The following is a 24,150-nucleotide window of genomic DNA, read 5'->3' on the forward strand; positions in this document are numbered from 1 at the left end:
GTATGTTCCATTAATGACAATAGAGCTCATGCAGAAAACATCCTCCTTCCAACACAGTGACATTCATATGTGTTTTTGTGTTATCACAACGTTCAAGATATGTGCATGCTCTTAGATAAAAATAATGTATAGAACTTTACAAGGAAAAGTATTGGCAGAAATTTCCTCATACCACAAAGAAGCAAGAATGTCACTGGTTATTAATCCTTTAGTAACTGAGCATTGTGAGGCATCACATGTAATGTCACAAAACAAGGCTGACTCTACCACAGCAAGACCAATGAAAATATTATCCATACTTACCATATCCAGCTTTTGATTTTATAATCATACCATCTGAGCTCAACTAATGACATCTTGTTTCTATTTTGCATTTGTAAATTTATAATTGTACACTGTTTCATGACTTATTTCTTTACATGAATTCTTTCCCATCAACTTTGTAATTAGCATGGCACGATTAGGTACAAAGGGATCCTTCCAGCTCCTATCTGAGCAGTATGAGTAATTCATAAAAAAAAAAATGAAATAAAATACACCTTCAGTATGTCACTCTAGTTTTCCAATTACAATGAGTTGCCTACTTTGTAGATTTTACCAACATTTTTGCACAACAGATATATGAGAAATGTTGTGTAAGGAAATGGGCTATGGTACTTATCAACTCCAAGAGAACCAAACTGTATGTTATGCTTTATCATTAGTGGTAACGATTTTATGTTACTTAAAGCTGATAATGAATGACAATTTATTAATTTCTTTCCAGTACAAGTTAGGTGCAGCTTAAGAGAGCATGTAAGGACATTTTCAACCCCGTCTGATATCCATTTGTAATGGTTGCTCTCTCTGTCTCTCCCCACCCCAGACACAGCAGTGACCAATCCAACAGCCCCACTTAACATCCAGCTTGTGTCTGCACAGTTCGTCATCATGTCAATTTCATACAACAAATATTTTGTTACATTAGTAAGTGCTATTAGTGCACCCTTGTCATTGTTCCTGCACCAATCATACCTGTTCTACTGGCATCATTCATCATTCATGGGTGGAAATCTACCCTCTTAGTCTCATTGAGCCACAGGAAACCCTAAACCTTTTACTAATTATCATCATAGTGGTTGAGCACCAAATGCCACTCTAATGATACTCTCAGAAGAAATCAAACATTTATCTTATATCATGGTGACAATTAACTAACTGTTGATTCAGGTGCCCAAAGGAAATTGATAAATGGTCTGCAGTCAAGAAACTTCCTCTCCTACCCTTGTTATCTTACATATAAATGAACTTTCTGCATTATTATTTCTTGATTAATGCTTATCACGAGAGGATTTACATACAATGCTACTCATTACATACAGACTAACAAATATCACTTCTATCAACAAAATTACTCTTTGAGATGATAGACCTCAGATAAAAATACTGGCATCATATACTTTCAGTATAAGAACTAAGCAGCTGAGATGATACCTCAAAATCTGAGTTTTTGGGCTTTATTAAGCCTTCTGAGCAACATTTTGCTTAGGTTTGTTCTGCTTATCTGCTTTAGTGCACGTGGTGCCTGTGACTACTTACATATGTATATCTATCTGTATGACTATGTTTAATTATTGATCCACATATCATATATATGTTCTTCCTAAGTGTAGATTTCTAAGTGGCAAATTGATGGCACTTGCAATAAGGCATATCAAAGTATATGGAATATAATGTCTTCACAACCTGCACTCTAACTCACTAAGGTTCATCAAATGACATTTGCCCACTGTTGGAGAGGTGAAAGTAAAGTGCTTTTTTGTAAATCATTACATAGGTACCAATAATCAAATAATATAGTTTTCAAATATTCATATCCCACTATAAGAATTGTATTTATTGTGCATGCAGGAACTTTATCATGAATAAACAATGTAACATTTCTATGTTCATGTCCTGAAGTGAAAGACAAATAAAGCCTAATTAATCTGAATCTGAAAACATTACATGAAGTCTTTTCATTTGTCACCACCTCTCTGCAACTTTTGAAGCAGACAGTTAAGTTTTTGAAGGTAGGAGAGAAGGTATTGAGCCCCTTCTTCAGCAGGGGCTGAAGGAGGTCAGTCCAGTGTCAGAGGACACCAGCAGAAATTGTATTTAGTTTTTAAGAGGACAAAAACGACCTCTCCTGCCAAGGATTATTAGTTGGCACCTAAGTACTATATTTTATATTTTTATTTTCATTTTGCTTTGTCGCTGTCTCCCGCGTTAGCGAGGTAGCGCAAGGAAACAGATGAAAGAATGGCCCAACCCACCCACATACACATGTATGTACATACACGTCCACACACGCAAATATACATACCTATACATCTCAATGTACACATATATATATACACACACAGACATATACATATATACACATGTACATAATTCATACTGTCTGAATTTATTTATTCCCATCGCCACCTTGCCACACATGGAATAACAACCCCCTCCCCCCTCAAGTGTGCGAGGTAGCGCTAGGAAAAGACAACAAAGGCCCCATTCGTTCACACTCAGTCTCTAGCTGTCATGTAATAATGCACCGAAACCACAGCTCCCTTTCCACATCCAGGCCCCACAGAACTTTCCATGGTTTACTCCAGACGCTTCACATGCCCTGGTTCAATCCATTGACAGCACGTCGACCCCAGTATACCACATCGTTCCAATTCACTCTATTCCTTGCACGCCTTTCACCCTCCTGCATGTTCAGGCCCCGATCACTCAAAATCTTTTTCACTCCATCTTTTCACCTCCAATTTGGTCCCCCACTTCTCGTTCCCTCCACCTCTGACACATATATCCTCTTGGTCAATCTTTTCTCACTGATTCTCTCCATGTGATCAAACCATTTTAAAACACCCTCTTCTGCTCTCTCAACCACACTCTTTTTATTTCCACACATCTCTCTTACCCTTACATTACTTACTCGATCAAACCACCTCACACCACACATTGTCCTCAAACATCTCATTTCCAGCACATCCACCCTCCTGCGCACAACTCTATCCATAGCCCACGCCTTGCAACCATACAACATTGTTGGAACCACTATTCCTTCAAACATACCCATTTTTGATTTCCGAGATAATGTTCTCGACTTCCAAACATTCTTCAAGGCTCCCAGAATTTTCGCCCCCTCCCCCACCCTATGATTCACTTCCGCTTCCATGGTTCCATTCGCTGCCAGATCCACTCCCAGATATCTAAAACACTTTACTTCCTCCAGTTTTTCTCCATTCAAACTTATCTCCCAATTGACTTGACCCTCAACCCTACTGTACCTAATAACCTTGCTCTTATTCACATTTACTCTTGACTTTCTTCTTTCACGCACTTTACCAAACTCAGTCACCAGCTTCTGCAGTTTCTCACATGAATCAGCCACCAGCACTGTATCATCAGCGAACAACAACTGACTCACTTCCCAAGCTCTCTCATCCACAACAGACTTCATACTTGCCCCTCCTTCCAAAACTCTTGCATTCACCTCCCTAACAACCCCATCCATAAACAAATTAAACAACCATGGAGACATCACACACCCCTGCCGCAAACCTACATTCACTGAGAACCAATCACTTTCCTCTCTTCCTACACATACACATGCCTTACATCCTTGATAAAAACTTTTCACTGCTTCTAACAACTTGCCTCCCACACCATATATTCTTAATACCTTCCACAGAGCATCTCTATCAACTCTATCATAGGCCTTCTCCAGATCCATAAATGCTACATACAAATCCATTTGCTTTTCTAAGTATTTCTCACATACATTCTTCAAAGCAAACACCTGATCCACACATCCTCTACCACCTCTGAAACCACACTGCTCTTCCCCAATCTGATTCTCTGTACATGCCTTCACCCTCTCAATCAATACCCTCCCATATAATTTACCAGGAATACTCAACAAACTTATACCTCTGTAATTTGAGCACTCACTCTTATCCCCTTTGCCTTTGTACAATGGCACTATGCAAGCATTCCACCAATCCTCAGGCGCCTCACCATGAATCATACATACATTAAATAACCTTACCAACCAGTCAACAATACAGTCACCCATTTTTTTAATAAATTCCACTGCAATACCATCCAAACCTGCTGCCTTGCTGGCTTTCATCTTCCGTAAAGCTTTTACTACCTCTTCTCTGTTTACCAAATCATTTTCCCTAACCCTCTCACTTTGCAACCACCTCGACCAAAACACCCTATATCTGCCACTCTATCATCAAACACATTCAACATACCTTCAAAATCCTCACTCCATCTCCTTCTCACCACTACTTGTTATCACCTCCCCATTAGCCCCCTTCACTGAAGTTCCCATTTGCTCCCTTGTCTTACGCACTTTATTTACCTCCTTCCAAAGCATCTTTTTATTCTCCCTCAAATTTAAAGATACTCTCACCTCAACTCTCATTTGCCCTCTTTTTCACCTCTTGCACCTTTCTCTTGACCTCTTGCCTCTTTCTTTTATACATCTCCCAGTCATTTGCATTTTTCCATGCAAAAATCGTCCAAATGCCTCTCTCTTCTCTTTCACTAATAATCTTACTTCTTCATCCCACCACTCACTACCCTTTCTAATCAACCCACCTCCCACGCTTCTCATGCCACAAGCATCTTTTGCGCAAGCCATCACTGCTTCCCTAAATACATCCCATTCCTACCCCATTCCCCTTACCTCCTTTGTTCTCACCTTTTTCTATTTTGTACTCAGTCTCTCCTGGTACTTCCTCACACACGTCTCCTTCCCAAGCTCACTTACTTTCACCACTCTTTTCACCCCAACATTCTCTCTTCTCTTCTGAAAACCTTTACAAATCTTCACCTTCGCCTCCACAAGATAATGCTCAGACATCCCTACAGTTGCACCTCTCAGCACATTAACATCCAAAAGTCTCTCATTCGCGCGTCTATCAATTAACATGTAATCCAACAACACTCTCTGGCTATCTCTCTTACATACGTATACTTATGTATATATCTTTTTTTTTTTTTTTTAACCAGGTATTCCCAGTCACCAGTCCTTTTTCAGCACATAAATCTACAAGCTATTCACAATTTCCATTTACAACACTGAACACCCCATGTATACCAATTATTACTTAGTTAAATGTAAGTACTATATATCGTTGCTTTATTTTATAAAGGTAGACGGCTCATTGTTATAGTTGAGCACAGAATAGCACAGAATAATCAACAGAACCTATTAAAACTTTCTCTCTTCCCATCACCACTATCATTAGCTGTCAATTTTCTATAAATGTAATGCACCAAATCACATTTCCTCAGTCTAAATCACGTAAGTATTGGTATGCATTCCTTCCATATCTATGTGTAATTTCTGTGGGACCCCTAAACTGAAACTTAACCCAATTTTTTTTATACATTGTTATCATTGTTATACTAATAATTTACATTACTCCTCTCATTGGGGTAAATTCTTGGCACCTTTATACTGGAAGTTTAGCAAATACACTTCGACCAAGGTTAATATCATATCTGACGCCTAAGCTGAACCAGGTTCTGTATTCTAAAGTCCCATATCTACAGTACCTTTTTTTTAACTAATCTAATATCATTTTGTCTTAAGTCCTTAAGACGGGAAACGAATTAAGATACACAAATCAACCCTGCAAAGGTCAGCAAAGAGGGCCTCTTCAATCAGGGTCATTTGGCATTTAGATTCTTTAGGGAAAAGATCATGCTTCATGACATATCATAAGATATCATGACATATCATAGTTTCAAAACAGCAATGGTAAAAAATCATGATCACTATATTTTCAATGAATCACATACTAAAAGCTCATTTTATGCTATCTATCAACCCCTCGATGACGCCCAAAATTAATGGCATTCTGCAGCTTCAAATTTGGATAGTATGATAATCTAAGATTAGCTTTACTCAGGTTTTTTAGTTATGATAAACTGGAGTCATAATTTCACCAATAGATGAAACATTGTTTTACGGCAGAATAACACAAAAACATACTGAATGCAGAATATCCCGTCCGTCCAGACCTTGAGGGTTACATGAATAATCATATGGCGTGTTAAAAGAATTTTGTGTTAGGAATTTTCACTGGTGGATCAGAAGGGTTAGAAAGGTCATGAACGATCATGCATATGCAAATGACTTTAACATATCGATCTTTTAACAGTACATAACAAGAATACCAACCAAGAAAATGGTGACTTGGCAAGACAAATTATGTTCCCAAGGAACAGACATAATTCAAAGAAAAAAAAGTTTCTGCAAGTATAGTACAGATAAGTAATCAACCTGATATAGACAAACACCAATCTATCAAGTTATGTGATGCAAACAACATATTGATGTAGATCACATAAATCATTAGAGAAACATCTCTGTAACCCGCTTTGTCAGCAATGTCGCCACTAGACGATAAAATGATTGTAATTAGCATTTTTTTCGTTAGCTTGGAGAGTAGTCGACGATCATCCCAGCCCCGCATTTACTTTTTACATTCGTTTCTTTTTTCCAATTTCACATCAGTACATGTTTATGAAACGTCGATTGCATGTCCGAAGACTTTTTATTCATACTTGTATATACAACAGCGACTGTACCGTGGCTCTTAAAACGGACAAAAGAAAACATGGATATAAGAGAAAGTAGAAGTCGAGTTAGTTTGTGATGCTGGACTATTCAGTCATAACATATAACTGATTGTGTGTAATCATGAAACCATTGACAGTCTGCTTTTAAAAAATCCGCGGGGGTAGTTTATTTCAATTTTAGACCTCTGCAACAACAAAAAATGTCAAAGTTGCTATCCTACTTTTATTCTTTTACCATCGTACCGTTATATCTTATCATAGAATTCTATCTAATGTGAGCAATTGGTTGATTTGCTCATTAGATTCTCTCCCTATTTTGAGCGATAGGTTTGCGCCACCTTTTTTCTGGCTAGTTAGAGTGGTTGCTGGATGTGAGCGCTGGGATGGTTTGCTGCCTAGATCCATGGGTGGTTGGTGTGATCGCTGGCGTTGAGCGTTGGGTTAATATCAGCGTGGGAGACGGAAGTTATCCGCTACACAATAATTTTTGATATTCAACCGGGTCTCCCTCTTTTAAGTGTTGCAGCTGGTGCAAGGAATTATTATTCCGGTAAATCGGTAACAAAGGTAATGATATAAACATTGACATTTTTAAAGTCTTTATCGTGAAGTACAATATCTAGTATAAGTGAAGATATGTATGTCCCATGACAAACAATACCTCCACTCAGGAGTATGAACACCTGATTACATTTCATTAAAAACTTATTGGATTTTTGGGTTATAAAGAACACTGTTTAGTCACCAGCACTAAGAATGACATGAAATAGATTGGAACAGGAGGATGTGTACAATGCATTTATTAGGTAGCTGCTTACAGTGAACTGAATTTCTCAAGTTTTTGCATAGGTCTTATTTAATGTTTTTTCGGAAGCATATGTTTTTATATCAGGCTTATTTCAGAAATCTTTGATGCAGTAATGCAGAGTACATAATTAACATTGATTTATATACTTTAGAAATCGCATTTCATAACTATTATACATATATATCTAGAAATAACAACAAGATTCCCTCGTGATACTGAGACGCCCCTCAGATTGCTTGGCAGTGACGATTTACACGTGCATACACACACACAAAAAGAAATGTGGATCATTCAGTATCTAAGAAATAGTGTCCAGTTATACAGTAAGGATGGTTGCTTGAATTCCTTAAGCTGCTTCTGTCATACCTTCCACGTCTACTTACTGTAATTGCTCCCATTTTCTTGTATTCTTTTTGTGTCATGTTCCATTATCTCTAGATTTCTTTGTACGCCTGGCAGATGCTGTAAACCCCCTGTCATTGCTTCCAAATTTACTCTTTTCCAATGTCTGTTGTAGTTTCCCATCCTTTACTTTTCAAGACCTTTAGTTGTAGGCTCATATTTGTGGAGGAGAATATTGCACAATATTATTTTGTTCATTTTAGAGAATCCGAATCATTGTGATGATGATTGAGTAGTTATGAGCAAAGTGTAAACCCGTTAGTGAAATTCTAAACATCCGTTTATCAGTTGGATTCACAAGATCATCCCTTTCTCTTACAAGTATATGTGTGGGCAGACTATGGCAATTTATATGGCTTTTTTATTTGATGAAGGGTTATGTATTGCCATTAGATGGAACACTGTGGCATGCTTTCCTACAACCCACATGTTAACTCCCTTATCGTAATAATTCTTGCCGTCATTTCAGTTCTGTGGGCAAAGGTTGGTCAGTATGTGTATTGGACCTTTGAGGCGTGTTTGCCACTGGGGACCACTCATAGCTCTTGGTGAGTTCAGTTGGTATTTTCACCACATAAGCTTTAATGCTGATGCTGTTATGTTTGTTATGTTATGTTACAAAAGAATGTTTCACTTGCTAGTCATAATATGCAGTTTAGGTGTTCAGTGGTACAGTACCTTAAATGTCACTGTTACACTTATTATTATAGTAATTTTAATGTCTTTTACATATGTATGGCATAGAAATGTTTTCTTCGATGTGCTGTCAATGGATTGAACCAGGGCATGTGAAGCATCTGGGGTAAACCATGGAAAGTTCTGTGGGGCCTAGATGTGGAAAGGGAGCTGTGGTTTCGGTGCATTATTACATGACAGCTAGAGACTGAGTGTGAATGAATGGGGCATTTGTTGTCTTTTCCTAGCGCTACCCCGCACACATGAGGGGGAAGGGGGTTCTTATTCCATGTGTGGCGAGGTGGCGATGGGAGTAAGTAAAGGCAGACAGTATGAATTACGTACATGTGTATATATGTATATATATATCGGTGTGTGTATATATATGTATACATTGAGATTTATAGGTATGTATATTTGCGTGTGTGGACGCCTATGTATAAACGTGTATGTGGGTGGGTTGGGCCATTCTTTCATCTGTTTCCTTGCGCTACCTCGCTAACGCGGGAGACAGCGACAAAGCAAAATGAATAAATAAAATAGATAAATTAAATAGAAATGTTTTACCTTTACAGGGTGTGATTAAAATAAAGCACTTAAGAATTTCTTGATTATATCTCTAATTTTTGATTTTCTAGGGATAATCAAGTCAGTAACATTTGCAACTGTAAGTTGCCTGTCACAGTGGTGGCCTCCTCATGGATCATGGGGTGGGACAGTCCTTTTCACCAGCTTCATGAGTTGTGCTGTTCTTACGCTGTATTGCTTCTTGCACGCCATGTACACTGGCCCAGGAACCTTACCCCTCCACTGGCAACCGGTTTGTTTAGTATTGTTTCTAAATCAGTTTTTTTAGTCAGTAATCACTCAACTTATCTGTTTGTATTTTATGTATGTTTTGAACTATACTAGAAGGAGGCTTACAGGGAAGTTATTCCAAACCCTGTAGTCTCAGTTTGACCCTGCATGCCCTTACAGAATAGGACTCTCTTACACTCCCTCATACTCCCTCCTTTCGTAATCTCTACATTCATATACTCTACCTATGCAACCCTCAATACACATACGCTTTTTTGAAACTTGTTGATTCCACATCCATTAAGGAAGCCAAAATATTGTTCATTGCAAACGGTTTAGTTTTTGGATAGCTTTTTCATCCTTAAAAGTACTTGATCATCATTAAGTTCCATCTCAGTACACATATCAGAAAATCAAATCAAACTTTAGACATGCTCATACCATATTAACTTCTGTCTTCAGTATTACTTTTGATTCACATCATATCTTTCATATTTTCTGCTTTTATCTTTCTTACTGCTCTGAGATTCACAAAAGCTTTTAAGAATCCATCATGATTGTCAACACCCTACTTTCATTTGTCCTTTCTTAGGTTTTTTTTGTTTTACAAACTCCCTCTTCTTGCAGTGTTAGCCAAAAAACATCATGTATTTAGAACATACCATTCTCATTTTTCCTACCTTCATCCCCATTTTCACAATTCACAGATTTTTTTGTTTACACTGCATCATTCATAAATTTCTTCCCACCTTTTGTTATTCCTTTATAATTATCCTCTATTAAGTATCTCAACTTTGAATAACAATTCTCATTTTTAATGCTTATTTCTTAATTTGAATACAGTGCAGTATCCATTTTTATCTTTCTCAGTTATGTCTGTATTGTTAGTGCTGAACACATCTTGAGTATTTTTCATTTTTTTTTTTTGTGTGTGTATGCTATGTGGTGATCAAAAGTCCTTTAATAAAACTCATTAATCATTAAAGAGATAGTTTTCTGCAGCATAATGCCCTTAGAAATGTTGCATTCATACATGGATATTTAGTTATTACGTTTTGTTTTTTCACTAATAATCTTAAGCTATCTTGTATGATTTGTTTTGATACATGTACACAGCAGAGACTGGTCTTTGAAATATTTAAACTGAATGGGCACAGTTTGATGATAATGTGATTATCACATAACCGAGTAAGTTATTAACAAAAACCAAACATGCCCTGTTCTTTTATTGCGATTTTGGGCTTGAAGATGGCAACACATTTGGGAGCATGGATACTGATAAAGAAGCAATGGAAGATTGTGATTTTGACTGAGCAGATAACATAATGCTCTTGTAGTTGACAAGTGCATATCATTGCTGATGGGCAAAGGAGGCATGTATTGCAAAGAATAAACAAATTTTATGAACAAAGTTAGTGAACAGCAATGTTGACTGCAATGCTAAACATGATGATTTTAATCCCATACTTATTTGATGTTTGTATGGTCCCTTTCTGAGAATAATTCATCCGTCCCCCCTTTCTCTCCAAGTATCAAAGAAGGAGGTGACCTGTTTTGCACTATGTTTGGATATCCTTTTTACATCCATACATCAACCAAAACATAAGTACTTAATCCAACATAACTGAAATTCAATTGTTTAATGTGAACTTTAATTGTATTGCAAAATGCCTCCACCCTGACTCTTGGCCATTGCGGCTCACCATACAGATGACGTCACTTTGACCTACCATGAATACTATGTTGACATCCATAAATTGAAAACAACTGGTTTTGAAGTGATGTTATATTTTTCATACCCAACTTCTTTTCTTTCCTTAGTGAGGTAGCATCAGGGGCAAACAAAAACAACTGCCTCAGTTGGACATAACCACTCTATGGCTACCATACTGAAACTAGTGCTGTGAAGGGAAAAACATTACAGAATATTTCTTATTTGTTTGCAGATAAAGCAGATCATAGTGAATTGTAGACTTGTTTGAAAGTAGTGCTTAACATTGATTTTGTAGTATGTTCTAAAGTAATGCTCAGCATTAATTTCGTAATTTTTTCTGGATGATGAGTGATGTGAATTGTCTGTTCCATCTATGTTGTGTAATTTTTCTTCTCTGCATTTTTGTTTTCTAGGAAGAAAGGTAGCAGTCTTCTCCAAGAAATTAAATGTATCTGCCCTTTTGTCTGTATGCAAAGTTAGTATGAGGAACTTAGGTCTACATGGTAAATTCCCCTCAAAAAGAGAAGCTTATGTATTAATTTCAACCACCTCATGTAAATGGGAATGGAGTTGAAAATTGATTATTTAACAAGTATCGTAATACACACCTTACGTTTGTTTATTATTATTCATCATTTTCTACAATTCTCATTTCAGTGCACAATTGTGTGCGAACTCTTTCAAGTTCTTTTCTCAACAAGTGTACCATTTCATTCTTTTGTTTCTGTGGTTTGCCTCTCATCCTTATCATGAGTAATTTTAGTTTCCTTTGCATCATTAAAGCCTTATCTCACCATCTCTGTTCATTCCATGTTTCAGCAGTGTCATTGATTTGATGAAATATTTCTTTACTATCCCTGGGGATAGGGGAGAAAGAATACTTCCCATGCATTCCTCGCGTGTCGTAGAAGAAGACTAAAGGGGACGGGAGCGGGGGACTGGAAACCCTCCCCTCCTTGTATTTTAACTTTCTAAAAGGGGAAACAGAAGAAGGAGTCATGTGGGGAGTGCTCATCCTCCTCGAAGGCTCAGATTGGGTTGTCTAAATGTGTGTGGATGTAACCAAGATGAGAAAAAAAGAGAGATAGGTAGTATGTTTGAGGAAAGGAACCTGGATGTTTTGGCTCTGAGTGAAATGAAGCTCAAGGGTAAAGGGGAAGAGTGGTTTGGGAATGTCTTGGGAGTAAGGTCAAGGGTTAGTGGGAGGACAAGAGCAAGGGAAGGAGTAGCACTACTGCTGAAACAGGAGTTATGGGAGTATGTGATAGAGTGTAAGAAAGTAAACTCTAGATTGATATGGGTAAAACTGAAAGTTGATAGAGAGAGATGGGTGATTATTGGTGCATATGCACCTGGGCATGAGAAGAAAGATCATGAGAAGCAAGTGTCTTGGGAGCAGCTGAGTGAGTGTGTTAGTAGTTTTGATGCATGAGACTGGGTTATAGTGATGGGTGACTTGAATGCAAAGGTGAGTAATGTGGCAGTTGAGGGAATAATTGGTATACATGGGGTGTTCAGTGTTGTAAATGGAAATGGTGAAGAGCTTGTAGATTTATGTGCTGAAAAAGGACTGTTGATTGGGAATACCTGGTTTGAAAAGAGAGATATACATAAGTATACATATGTAAGAAGGAGAGATGGTCAGAGAGCGTTATTGGATTATGTGTTAATTGATAGGCACGCGAAAGAGAGACTTTTGGATGTTAATGTGCTGAGAGGTGCAACTGGAGGGATGTCTGATCATTATCTTGTGGAGGCGAAGGTGAAGATTTGTAGAGGTTTTCAGAAGAGAAGAGAGAATGTTGGGGTGAAAAGAGTGGTGAAAGTAAGCGAGCTTGGGAAGGAGACTTGTATGAGGAAGTACCAGGAGAGACTGAGTACAGAATGGAAAAAGGTGAGAACAAAGGAGGTAGGGGGAGTGGGGGAGGAATGGGATGTATTTAGGGAAGCAGTGATGGCTTGTGCAAAAGATGCTTGTGGCATGAGAAGTGTGGGAGGTGAGCAGATTAGAAAGGGTAGTGAGTGGTGGGATGGAGAAGTAAGATTATTAGTGAAAGAGAAGAGAGAGGCATTTGGACGATTTTTGTAGGGAAATAATGCAAATGAGTGGGAGATGTATAAAAGAAAGAGGCAAGAGGTCAAGAGAAAGGTGCAAGAGGTGAAAAAGAGGGCAAATGAGAGTTGGGGTGAGAGAATATCATTAAGTTTTAGGGAGAATAAAAAGATGCTTTGGAAGGAGGTAAACAAAGTGTGTAAGACAAGGGAACAAATGGGAACTTCAGTGAAGGGGGCTAATGGGGAGGTGATAACAAGTAATGATGTGAGAAGGAGATGGAGTGAGTATTTTGAAGGTTTTGTTGAATGTGTTTGATGATAGAGTGGCAGATATAGGGTGTTTTGGTCGAGGTGGTGTGCAAAGTGAGAGGGATAGGGAAAATGATTTGGTAAACAGAGAAGAGGTAGTAAAAGCTCTACGGAAGATGAAAGCCGGCAAGGCTGCAGGTTTGGATGATATTGCAGTAGAATTTATTAAAAAAGGGGTGACTGTATTGTTGACTGGTTGGTAAGGTTATTTAATGTATGTATGTCTCATGGTGAGGTGCCCGAGGATTGGCAGAATGCTTGCATAGTGCGATTGTACAGAGGCAAAGGGGATAAAAGTGAGTGCTCAAATTACAGAGGTATAAGTTTGTTGAGTATTCCTGGTAAATTATATGGGAGGGTATTGATTGAGAGGGTGAAGGCATGTACGGAGCATCAGATTGGGGAAGAGCAGTGTGGTTTCAGAAGTGGTAGAGGATGTGTGGATCAGGTGTTTGCTTTGAAGAATGTTTGTGAGAAATACTTAGAAAAGCAAATGGATTTGTATGTAGCATTTATGGATCTGGAGAAGGCATATGATAGAGTTGATAGAGATGCTCTGTGGAAGATATTAAGAATATATGGTGTGGGAGGCAAGTTGTTAGAAGCAGTGAAAAGTTTTTATCGAGGATGTAAGGCATGTGTACGTGTAGGAAGAGAGGAAAGTGATTGGTTCTCAGTGAATGTAGGTTTGCGACAGGGGTGTGTGATGTCTCCATGGTCGTGTAATTTGTTTATGGATGGGGTTGTTAGGGAGGTGAATGCAAGAGTTTTGGAAAGAGGGGCAAGTATGAAGTCTGTTGTGGATGAGAGAGCTTGGGAAGTGAGTCGGTTGTTGTTTGCTGATGAAACAGCGCTGTGTGAAAGAAGAAAGCTGAGAGTAAATGTGAATAAGAGCAAGGTTATTAGGTACAGTAGGGTTAAGGGACAAGACAATTAGGAGGTAAGTTTGAATGGAGAAAAACTGGAGGAAGTGAAGTGTTTTAGATATCTGGGAGTGGATTTGGCAGTGGATGGAACCATGGAAGCGGAAGTGAATCATAGGGTGGGGGAGGGGGCAAAAGTTCTGGGAGCATTGAAGAATTTGTGGAAGTCGAGAACATTATCTCGGAAAGCAAAAATGGGCATGTTTGAAGGAGTAGTGGTTCCAACAATGTTATATGGTGGTGAGGCGTGGGCTATGGATAGAGTTGTGCGGAGGAGGGTGGATGTGCTGGGAATGAGATGTTTGAGGACAGTATGTGGTGTGAGATGGTTTGATCGAGTAAGTAATGTAAGGGTAAGAGAGACGTGTGGAAATAAAAAGAGTATGATTGAGAGAGCGGAAGAGGGTGTTTTGAAACGGTTTGGTCACATGGAGTGAATGAGTGAGGAAAGATTGACCAAGAGGATATATGTGTCAGAGGTGGAGGGAACGAGAAGTGGGAGACCAAATTGGAGGTGGAAAGATGGAGTGAAAAAGATTTTGAGTGATCGGGGCCTGAACATGCAAGAGGGTGAAAGTCGTGCAAGGAATAGAGTGAATTGGAACGATGTGGTATACTGGGGTCGACGTGCTATTAATGGATTGAACCAGGGCATGTGAAGCGTCTGGGGTAAACCATGGAGAGTTCTGTGGGGCCTGGATGTGGAAAGGGAGCTGTGGTTTCGGTGCATTATTACATGACAGCTAGAGACTGAGTGTGAACGAATGTGGCCTTTGTTGTCTTTTCCTAGTGCTACCTCGCTCACATTTGGGGGAGGGGGTTGTTATTTTATGTGTGGCAGTGTGGCGATGGGAATGAATAAGGGCAGACAGTATGAATTATGTGCATGTGTAAATATGTATATGTCTGTGTGTGTATATATATGTATACGTTGAGATGTATTTATTTATTATTTATTTTGCTTTGTCACTGTCTCCCGCGTTTGCGAGGTAGTGCAAGGAAACAGACGAAAGAAATGGCCCAACCCACCCCTATACACATGTATTTACACACACGTCCACACACGCAAATATACATACCTATACATCTCAATGTACACATGTATATATATATACACACACAGACACATACATATATACCCATGCACACAATTCACATTGTCTGCCTTTATTCATTCCCATCGCCACCTCGCCACACATGGAATACCATCCCCCTCCCCCCTCATGTGTGTGGGGTAGCGCTAGGAAAGACAACAAAGGCCTCATTCGTTCACACTCAGTCTCTAGCTGTCATGCAATAATGCCCGAAACCACAGTTCCCTTTCCACATCCAGGCCCCACACAGCTTTCCATGGTTTACCCCAGACGCTTCACATGCCCTGATTCAATCCACTGACAGCACGTCAACCCCGTTATACCACATCGATCCAATTCACTCTATTCCTTGCCCACCTTTCACCCTCTTGCATGTTCAGGCCCCGATCACTCAACATCTTTTTCACTCCATCTTTCCACCTCCAATTTGGTCTCCCACTTCTCCTCGTTCCCTCCACCTCCGACACATATATCCTCTTGGTCAATCTTTCCTCACTCATTCTCTCCATGTGCCCAAACCATTTCAAAAAACCCTCTTCTGCTCTCTCAACCACGCTCTTTTTATTTCCACACATCTCTCTTACCCTTACATTACTTACTCGATCAAACCACCTCACACCACACATTGTCCTCAAACATCTCATTTCCAGCACATCCACCCTCCTGCGCACAGCGTATACGTTGAGATGTATAGGTATGTATTTTTTGCGTGTGGACGTGTATGTATATACATTTGTATATGGGTGGGTTGGGCCATTTCTTTTGTCTGTTTCCTTGCGCTACCTTGCTAATGTGGGAGACAGCGACAAAGCAAAATAAATGAATATAAATATATTTTTTCACTAAATCATTATTGTCCCAAATTTCAATTATTACTGATCTTTTTAAAGGTTTGTACTTCTTTTAAAGCTATATTGCTTTCACTTTACTATCAAGGTTTTTCTAGACTCATGCTTTGGTAATATACATAAGAGTGGATTACATCATTTCTTTTAAAAGCTCTCCTTACTGAAAAACTTTAATATGAGTATATACTATAACGTTTTCAAAGCATTTGCATCTTGCTTGCACTCAGCACACCATCTGTGATTTTCTCTTTGATTTCACCATTGTAATTGAATTTAAACTGAAAGACACAGTGATACACCCTCCTGTCATATATCTACTTACCCAAGTTTCAACTTTGGCATTTATTTTGTATTTGAATTCAGTTCCTTGCACAGTCATAGTGAATTTTTGTGAGTCAATATTTCTTGTGTTGCATTTTCCAATATAGATTTGTCATTGTGCCCTTTTTTACCATAATTTTTGAATTCTGTTCTCCTTGATTCAACCTGCATGACACATCCCCCTCCAACACACCTTCACTGTAAACTGTGAGTGAGCATGTTGGCATAAGACATTCCTGCTTGAGTAAATTTTTTACCGTGACAAAACACTTAGTTGTCTACTGCCTTGAAATGCTTGAAAAAGAAAAGAAAAATCAGCCACTGGTAGTATTCTGCATGCTTCATAGTCAGTAGTTGAATTTTCATCTTCGCACAGTTTTTCTGATAGCTGTTTGCTCTGTTTGCAAGGTTGATGAATGTTGAGTGCACCTCTTCATCTTTGTCATGTTCTTTCTTTTTTGAAAGTACAGTTATATAAGCTGCCTTTCCATGTGAAGGCAAGCTGTAGAGAGTACCTGTGGAAAGATAACAGTTCCAGCCAATTTAATAACCATGTTAGTGTTAACATTTGTGGTGATCTTTTAAAAATCCCATGTGTCCATTCCTTCTCCTTCCATGGGTAATTGCCTCCTGCACTTAGTCATTATTCACTTGTCCATGGCTTAAACAATATAGGGGAAGTAAAGTTGTAAAAGAATAGGGTTTTGCAAGAACAAGTGCTTCTTCAAGAATTGTTATAGTTTCTTGGTTATTACAGACCTGTGCATGTTATATAGCTCAATGTTTTCTCCAGTTTGCTGTTGTGTCTTCTGTTAGGATGGGAAGGTTAGGCTAATGTTGTCATACATTCAATTCCATAAATATGCCATTGTACAAGAAGTCTAACAAGTCTAAAGTGGAATCAGATTGGACTGGTTCAAAGTTCCATGTTGTTGTCAGAAAGGTTTGCCTCCTTATATTGTTGTCACTAATTTTTCATACCCTTCTATGTCTTCCTTCCCATGATTCAGAAACTCCTTACCAATAAGTCCAGGCAGGTAGGACCTTTAGTCTGTTGTTAAAAGGTTTATTGTCTTCTTATAAGCTAGCTTTTTTTTTTTTTTTTAGTAAAGATATTCCAATAAGAATACTAAGTTTGAATATGTGTTGATCTGTTTTATTTCATGATGTACTCTGAATTATTACTTGTCACGTTTCTGCATGTCATTGTAAAGCTTTTTATAACTTGGTTTCCACAGGGTGTTGCTATTTTCTCAAACTTGAGGGTCTATTATTTAGAGAAATCTTTGAAAATGTTTCTTGGAAAAGAATGACTTTGTATGGAGATCTGTGATGTTAACTGTTTGAGATAAGTTTGTGGATAGATAGCAGTTTCGTAAATATGTCGCTGACAGTAGTTCAGGGGAATAAGGAAAGCTTGCATGATGGTCTTTGTTCACAGTCTGATGTATGGAGATGAAACCTTTGTTTTGTTGATATTTTTTTTTCTTTTTTTTTCATACTATTCGCCATTTCCCGCATTAGCGAGGTAGCGTTAAGAACAGAGGACTGGGCCTTAGAGGGAATATCCTCACCTGGCCCCCTTCTCTGTTCCTTCTTTTGGAAAATTAAAAAAAAAAACGAGAGGGGAGGATTTCCAGCCACCCGCTCCCTCCCCTTTTAGTCGCCTTCTACAACACGCAGGGAATACGTGGGAAGTATTCTTTCTCCCCAACCCCATGGGTTATTGTTGATTTAGATTGGAGAAAAATTAAAACAGTAGAGAGGGACACCTGAAGATGTATGGGTGGAATTAAGAAAGTATGAAACAAATGAAGATGTACATAGGTTATGTGGTGTCGAGGAAAAAACTAAAAAGCCTTGAATGCAAGTCATATGACTGAGTAGGATGCATGGCAGATGATAGGATGGTAAAGCTTACTCACCATCTCACCTTTTTGCACCCTCTGTAATTGCCATTTGTGGTACTTTAAGTTACACTGAGTGGACTACTGAACAAAGATACCATCTTTTCTGTCACCTAGATATTCTACTGCCTTTCCTAAGGTGATACTTCTTCCTTTGTCAGGCTCATATCACAGAAGCTATTCTTGTGGCACTGGAAGTATTTAAACCCACTTCCTCTAAGGCTCTTCTAGTGATAGTTTTTCTGGTTATCCAGAGGTATGATCTGCCTCTCTGTCATTTTTTTTTGCCAATGATATCACCATTTATGGGAATGATGAAACTACTCTTGATTCATTTTAAATGCTAATTCCACTTTGGATGATTCCAAGATTTCCTCACCTTTTCATTAAACATATCAAAATTATATTGGCGTCAATCTACATACTTAATTTCCTGTCACAACTTGAATTCCTTTTGCATCCTAGAGGTCCTAGGTAACAACAGGACTCCTACTTAGAAAAGGGTCTTGGGGCAATCATGAATAAATGAGATGTATATGCATGTTTTAGATCAGTTTTTCTTTTTCAATTTTCTAAGAAAATAGAGTGCTGAATATCTGATACTGTAATTTCAAGTTGACCAATTTTTTTTAACATGTTTACCTTACCACTGTGGGTTTACTGTCAATATTGTTCTTGGATATTTGACTCATGGACATTTTGAGATGTACCTTAGCTGAAATTGTTGGAGGTGAATATGAGAAGTAACATATTTGTAACTTAGATTCATATTTTGAAAATATGAAGCATTATAGAATATGGTTGAAAGTAACTTTTATTTAAAAGAAATACAAATAATGATATTTACATGAAATTGCAGAAGTAAGTTTGAATTTGTGATTGGGCTCTCTCTAGTGGTAAGGCTTTGATATCAGTGACACCTCAGACCTTAAATCTCTTCCAAGTTCAGAGTTGGCTTACAGTTATACATAATTTTGTGATTTAATATGAATATTATTATACTTATTTTTACAAAACATGTGTTTCTTCAGCCAAGTCATATTCACATTTATGAAATATATGAATTTATCAAATATCATCGTACATATTTACATTTTGTTCACTTTTATTTTGATAAATATTCATAGTCATCCAATTGAAATATTTTCAGATATGCATAGGTTATATAATTCCAGGAAAAGGAAAGTGATAAGCAGTTTCTTCAGTATTGTGGGACATGTGAGGGATACAAGGCTCCACGTTCCCATCACTGCCGCAAATGTGAGTTTTTTATATATAGGATATGGTGAAATAGTTTAAAGAAACATGAGAATTCTTTTCTCCTTTATAATGTTGATATCTTGAATTATTTTTTTCTCTACGTGTAAATCTCAGTTTTTGTCAGTCATTCAGTATTTGATATACTGTAACTGTACCAGCAGTTCAGTAGAATGACACTTGCAAGATTTATTTCAGACTTTTGGTTAAGATGCATCTCTATGTTTTTTGTATTTCATCTACTTTTATTATCATGTTTCCATATCAGTAATGTCTATGTTTTTTGTATTTCATATACTTTTATTCTCATGTTTCTATATCAGTAATGTCCTTGTAACATTATTCACACTTGTCTCTCAGATACACACTTGTTTGTGGGGCCTGGTTGTGATTAAGGGGCTAGAGAGGTGTGAACAATTGAGGCCCTTTCTTCATCTGTTCCTGGTGCTAAAGAGGGAATTGGCACACATGTGATACAAATGATTATTAGGTAGAGACAGCTAGAGTATACCAGTTTAACGTTAGCTATATGCAGAACCAGTAGTTCCAAGCTTCTGTTGCTGACTGTTCTTCAGGTGTGAACTGTCACCTGTTGGATTATTATGTATTTTTCATCGGTATATTCTGTGGCTTTCTTTGACTGTCCAAATGCGATATATTTTATTTATTTATTTTGCTTTGTCGCTGTCTTCCACATTAGCGAGGTAGCACAAGGAAACAGACGAAAGAATGGCCCAACCCACCCACATACACACGTATATACACACACATCCACACACGCAAATATACATACCTATACATCTCAATGTATACATATATATACACACACAGACATATACATTTATACACATGTACATAGTTCATACTGGCTGCCTTTATTCATTCCCATTGCCACCCCGCCACACATGAAATAATAACCCCCTCCCCCCTCATGTGCACGAGGTAGTGGTAGGAAAAGACAACAAAGGCCCCATTTGTTCACACTCAGTCTCTAACTGTCATGTATAATGCACTGAAACCACAGCTCCCTTTCCACATCCAGGCCCCACAGAACTTTCCATGGTTTACCCCAGACGCTTCACACGCTCTGGTTCAATCCATTGACAGCACGTCGACCCCGGTATACCACTTCGTTCCAATTCACTCTATTCCTTGCACGCCTTTCACCCTTCTGCATGTTCAGGCCCCGATCACTCGAAATCTTTTTCACTCCATCTTTCCACCTCCAATTTGGTCTCCCACTTCTCGTTCCCTCCACCTCTGACACATATGTCCACTTTGTCAATCTTTCCTCACTCATTCTCTCCATGTGACCAAACCATTTCAAAACACCCTCTTCTGCTCTCTCAGCCACACTCTTTTTATTACCACACATCTCTCTTACCCTATTATTACTTACTCGATGAAACCACCTCACACCACATATTGTCCTCAAACATCTCATTTCCAGCACATTCACCCTCCTCCGCACAACTCTCTCTATAGCCCACGCCTCGCAACCATATAACATTAGTGGTTGGAACCACTATTCCTTCAAACATACCCATTTTTGCTTTCGGTAATAATGTTCTCGACTTCCACACATTCTTCAACGCTCCAAGAACTTTCGCCCCCTCCCCCACTCTATGATTGTTTTATTATAAAAGCATGTGATGACAACGTTCTGTACAAAATGAAAACTTATAGTCATGTGTTTGCTTATATATTACGTATATAACATTACCTCTTACAGGTGGCCATTGTGTGATGAAAATGGACCACCATTGTCCTTGGATTAACAACTGTGTTGGCCATAAAAATCATGGATCATTTACCCTCTTCCTCTTCTTTGCTGTTATGGGTTGTGTCCAGGCATCATTTGTGCTTGCAGTCTCTATCTACCATGCCATACATAGGGTTAGTACAATGTTTCCCATATCTATTTTCCATTCCTTGCATAGATAACCATATTTTTTTTCAGATCTGCTATTGTTCTTTGAATTATATGTGCTCACTCATCTGTCTTCGATAGGTACCACTGGGAACTAAGATTTCCAGGAAAATTACTTGCTTTGCTTCTTTTGCTGTTCTTCCTTTGAAAAGGTGAAAAGGAGGATTTCCAGACCCCCTACTCTTGCCACTCTTCATTGCCCTCTGTATCATGCAAGGGATGAATGGCCGATGTTCTGTCTCTCCTATTCCCATAGATAACTATTTTTCATAAATCTATATATATATATATTGGTAAGATAGGAAGACTACATGGGACATGGGGAAACATGGTGGAAGAGCACTGGGGGTGGAGAGAAATTGTGGAAGAATGTGTGGAGTGGTGCATGTGAGGGAGGAATATAAGGACAGGGATAAGTGGAGACTTTTTCCTTGGCCACCCCCTCAATAGGAATTCATGGATGGAACAGACTTCAGAAACGTAGATAGTTAGATTCTTTGTACCTGCTTTTATTCCGTCAATAGCCATCCATATCTCTAATATTTCAATGTCCTGGCAAACTCCCCACTTGCAGAAGGAGGGGATGGGTCAAGCAGCAATGCAAAGGTCTCTAGTCTGCACACCTTTCCAGCATGTTCCACCCTCCCTCACACTTTCCTTGATCCTGTTTCCTAGTGTATCCCCACATGTTCCCTTTCCCGGATGCTGTCTCATCTCCTACTTTATTTTTGATGTGCATAACCTCAAGATATTCCTTTTAATCCACTCATGTGATGTCACACCCTATATATTTGTTATTCTCTATCAACCCACATCCTTGTATGCTCCACCATTACATACTCCATTCCATATATTCACACCACAAGCACCTTTTGAATTACTCATTTCAGCAGCATGATTCACTGAGCTGTCTTCTTTTTTTCCATGTCCACATTTCATACCCATTGGCTATGGTTAGCTGACCTATTCTATTCCATAATCCTTTTTTAACATTTCCCTTGCATGACATTAGTCACACTTGACAAATCAGTGCATAAGTTGAAAAAATTAAGAAATGCCCATAATAGTGTGGAAACCCATCTTGAGTTTAGTCATGGATATATGTTGAAAGTGTTAGTAAATGAACCAGAAACTGCAGTTTATCCACTGTAGTAAATGGAAAAACAAATAGAAATGAATAAGAACAGAGGAGAGTGGATTCATGGGAAACTAGATGCCTGATGATAATGTGGTGTAGAGGGTTCATAATGTAAGGAAGGACTGTAAAAGAGGTTTAATAGTAAGCAAATTATGACTGAGAGAGCTGAACAGGGTGTGTTGCTATGGTGTGAACATACAGAAAGTAACACGAAGAGGATATAAATGTTTGATAAGGAATGAGTAAGGTATCCCCCTTACTCCCTTTCTATGTGACAAGTACATCGTAGTCAGTCTCTTCACTTATTCTCCTTATATATTCAAACCATTCCAGCAAACTCTGTTGAACTCCCTCTCATTCATACCTACTTATGAGTAAGGGGAAACCAAGTAGGAGTTGGAGGTTAGGGTGAATAAGGCTTGAGGATGCAGGAGGATGAGAGGCATGCAAGGGATAGAGAGAATTGGAGCAGTGCGTTTTACAGGGGTGAATGTTCTGTCAGTGGGTTGAACGATGGCATATGGTTGATGGAATATGGAAAGGTCAGCAAGGTTTAGCTGTGGATAGTTGGCTCTGGTTTTGGTGCATTGTTTGTGACAGGGAGTGGATGTTAGCAGATGAGGCCATTTGTTCAATACAGTACCTTGCAAATAAGGGAAATGATAAATGATTATAAGAAAGAAATAAAAAAGATAGATTTGCTGTAGCAAGATGATTAACCATTATGTGTAGGTGCAAAATAGTATTTAAGAAGAGACCATACTAAAGAAAAAGAAAATAAGCAGACTTGATAGAACAATTAGAATTGGCATTGGTAAACCACATATGGGAAATGAATTATGAACATTGCTTTGAAGAATCATTTGTACGACAATCTTTGATTATCCACAATACTACTTTTCATGTGGGATTGAGGCAAACGTTTTTACTGCTAGGTGATTTGTGGTGACGGGATGTGATCAGAAATTTGTCATGGGCTACCATGTGTAAGGAAGCAGTCGCATCAGAATTATTTTGATTTTAGTGTGTAGTATGTGAGAGTCATATATTAGGCTATTCTTAGATATAATCTGAATTTTATGTACTGTTTAAAGATACATAACTTAAGTTTCTGAAATGTTCATATATGTAATTGTTGCACTCATGGTGTTTTATTTTTTGATGAATTTATGATTTTTGTTTTACAGACTTGGTACATTTACTATGGTAGTGGGAAGGAACCAATTGTTTACATGAGTATGTGGGGGATGGTGATCTGCATGTTTGTTCTAGGCCTTGCAATTGGTGTGGTCCTAGCTGTTGGCATGCTGCTGTACTTCCAGGTCTGTGAACTTGAGATTCTTGTAAAGT

General features: G+C 38.4%; 2 protein-coding genes across 8 annotated transcripts in view; both read left to right on the forward strand.

The window, feature by feature from the left end:
- LOC139757380 (uncharacterized) overlaps positions 1 to 1,985 on the forward strand; it is a 28,150-nt gene extending 26,165 nt beyond the window's left edge. For all 4 annotated transcript variants that reach the window (XM_071677809.1, XM_071677811.1, XM_071677810.1 and 1 more), the window contains one exon: positions 866 to 1,985. The gene's annotated coding sequence lies outside the window, so the exon portion shown is untranslated. The remainder of the gene's footprint in view (positions 1 to 865) is intronic.
- A 5,052-nt stretch (positions 1,986 to 7,037) lies between these two features.
- LOC139757383 (palmitoyltransferase ZDHHC6) overlaps positions 7,038 to 24,150 on the forward strand; it is a 40,597-nt gene continuing 23,484 nt past the window's right edge. For 3 of the 4 annotated variants that reach the window (XR_011714608.1, XR_011714607.1, XM_071677814.1), the window contains exons 1-6: positions 7,038 to 7,188; positions 8,301 to 8,379; positions 9,145 to 9,326; positions 19,651 to 19,735; positions 21,465 to 21,628; positions 23,988 to 24,122. Coding sequence is in view for 1 of the 4 variants with exons in the window: in XM_071677814.1 (XP_071533915.1) it covers positions 8,325 to 8,379; positions 9,145 to 9,326; positions 19,651 to 19,735; positions 21,465 to 21,628; positions 23,988 to 24,122 (621 nt within the window). In the remaining 3 variants the exon portion in view is untranslated. The remainder of the gene's footprint in view (positions 7,189 to 8,300; positions 8,380 to 9,144; positions 9,327 to 19,650; positions 19,736 to 21,464; positions 21,629 to 23,987; positions 24,123 to 24,150) is intronic. The other variant, XR_011714609.1, reaches the window with a different exon arrangement.

This window comes from Panulirus ornatus, chromosome 26 (genome assembly GCF_036320965.1).
Source record: "Panulirus ornatus isolate Po-2019 chromosome 26, ASM3632096v1, whole genome shotgun sequence".
NCBI lineage: Eukaryota > Metazoa > Arthropoda > Malacostraca > Decapoda > Palinuridae > Panulirus > Panulirus ornatus.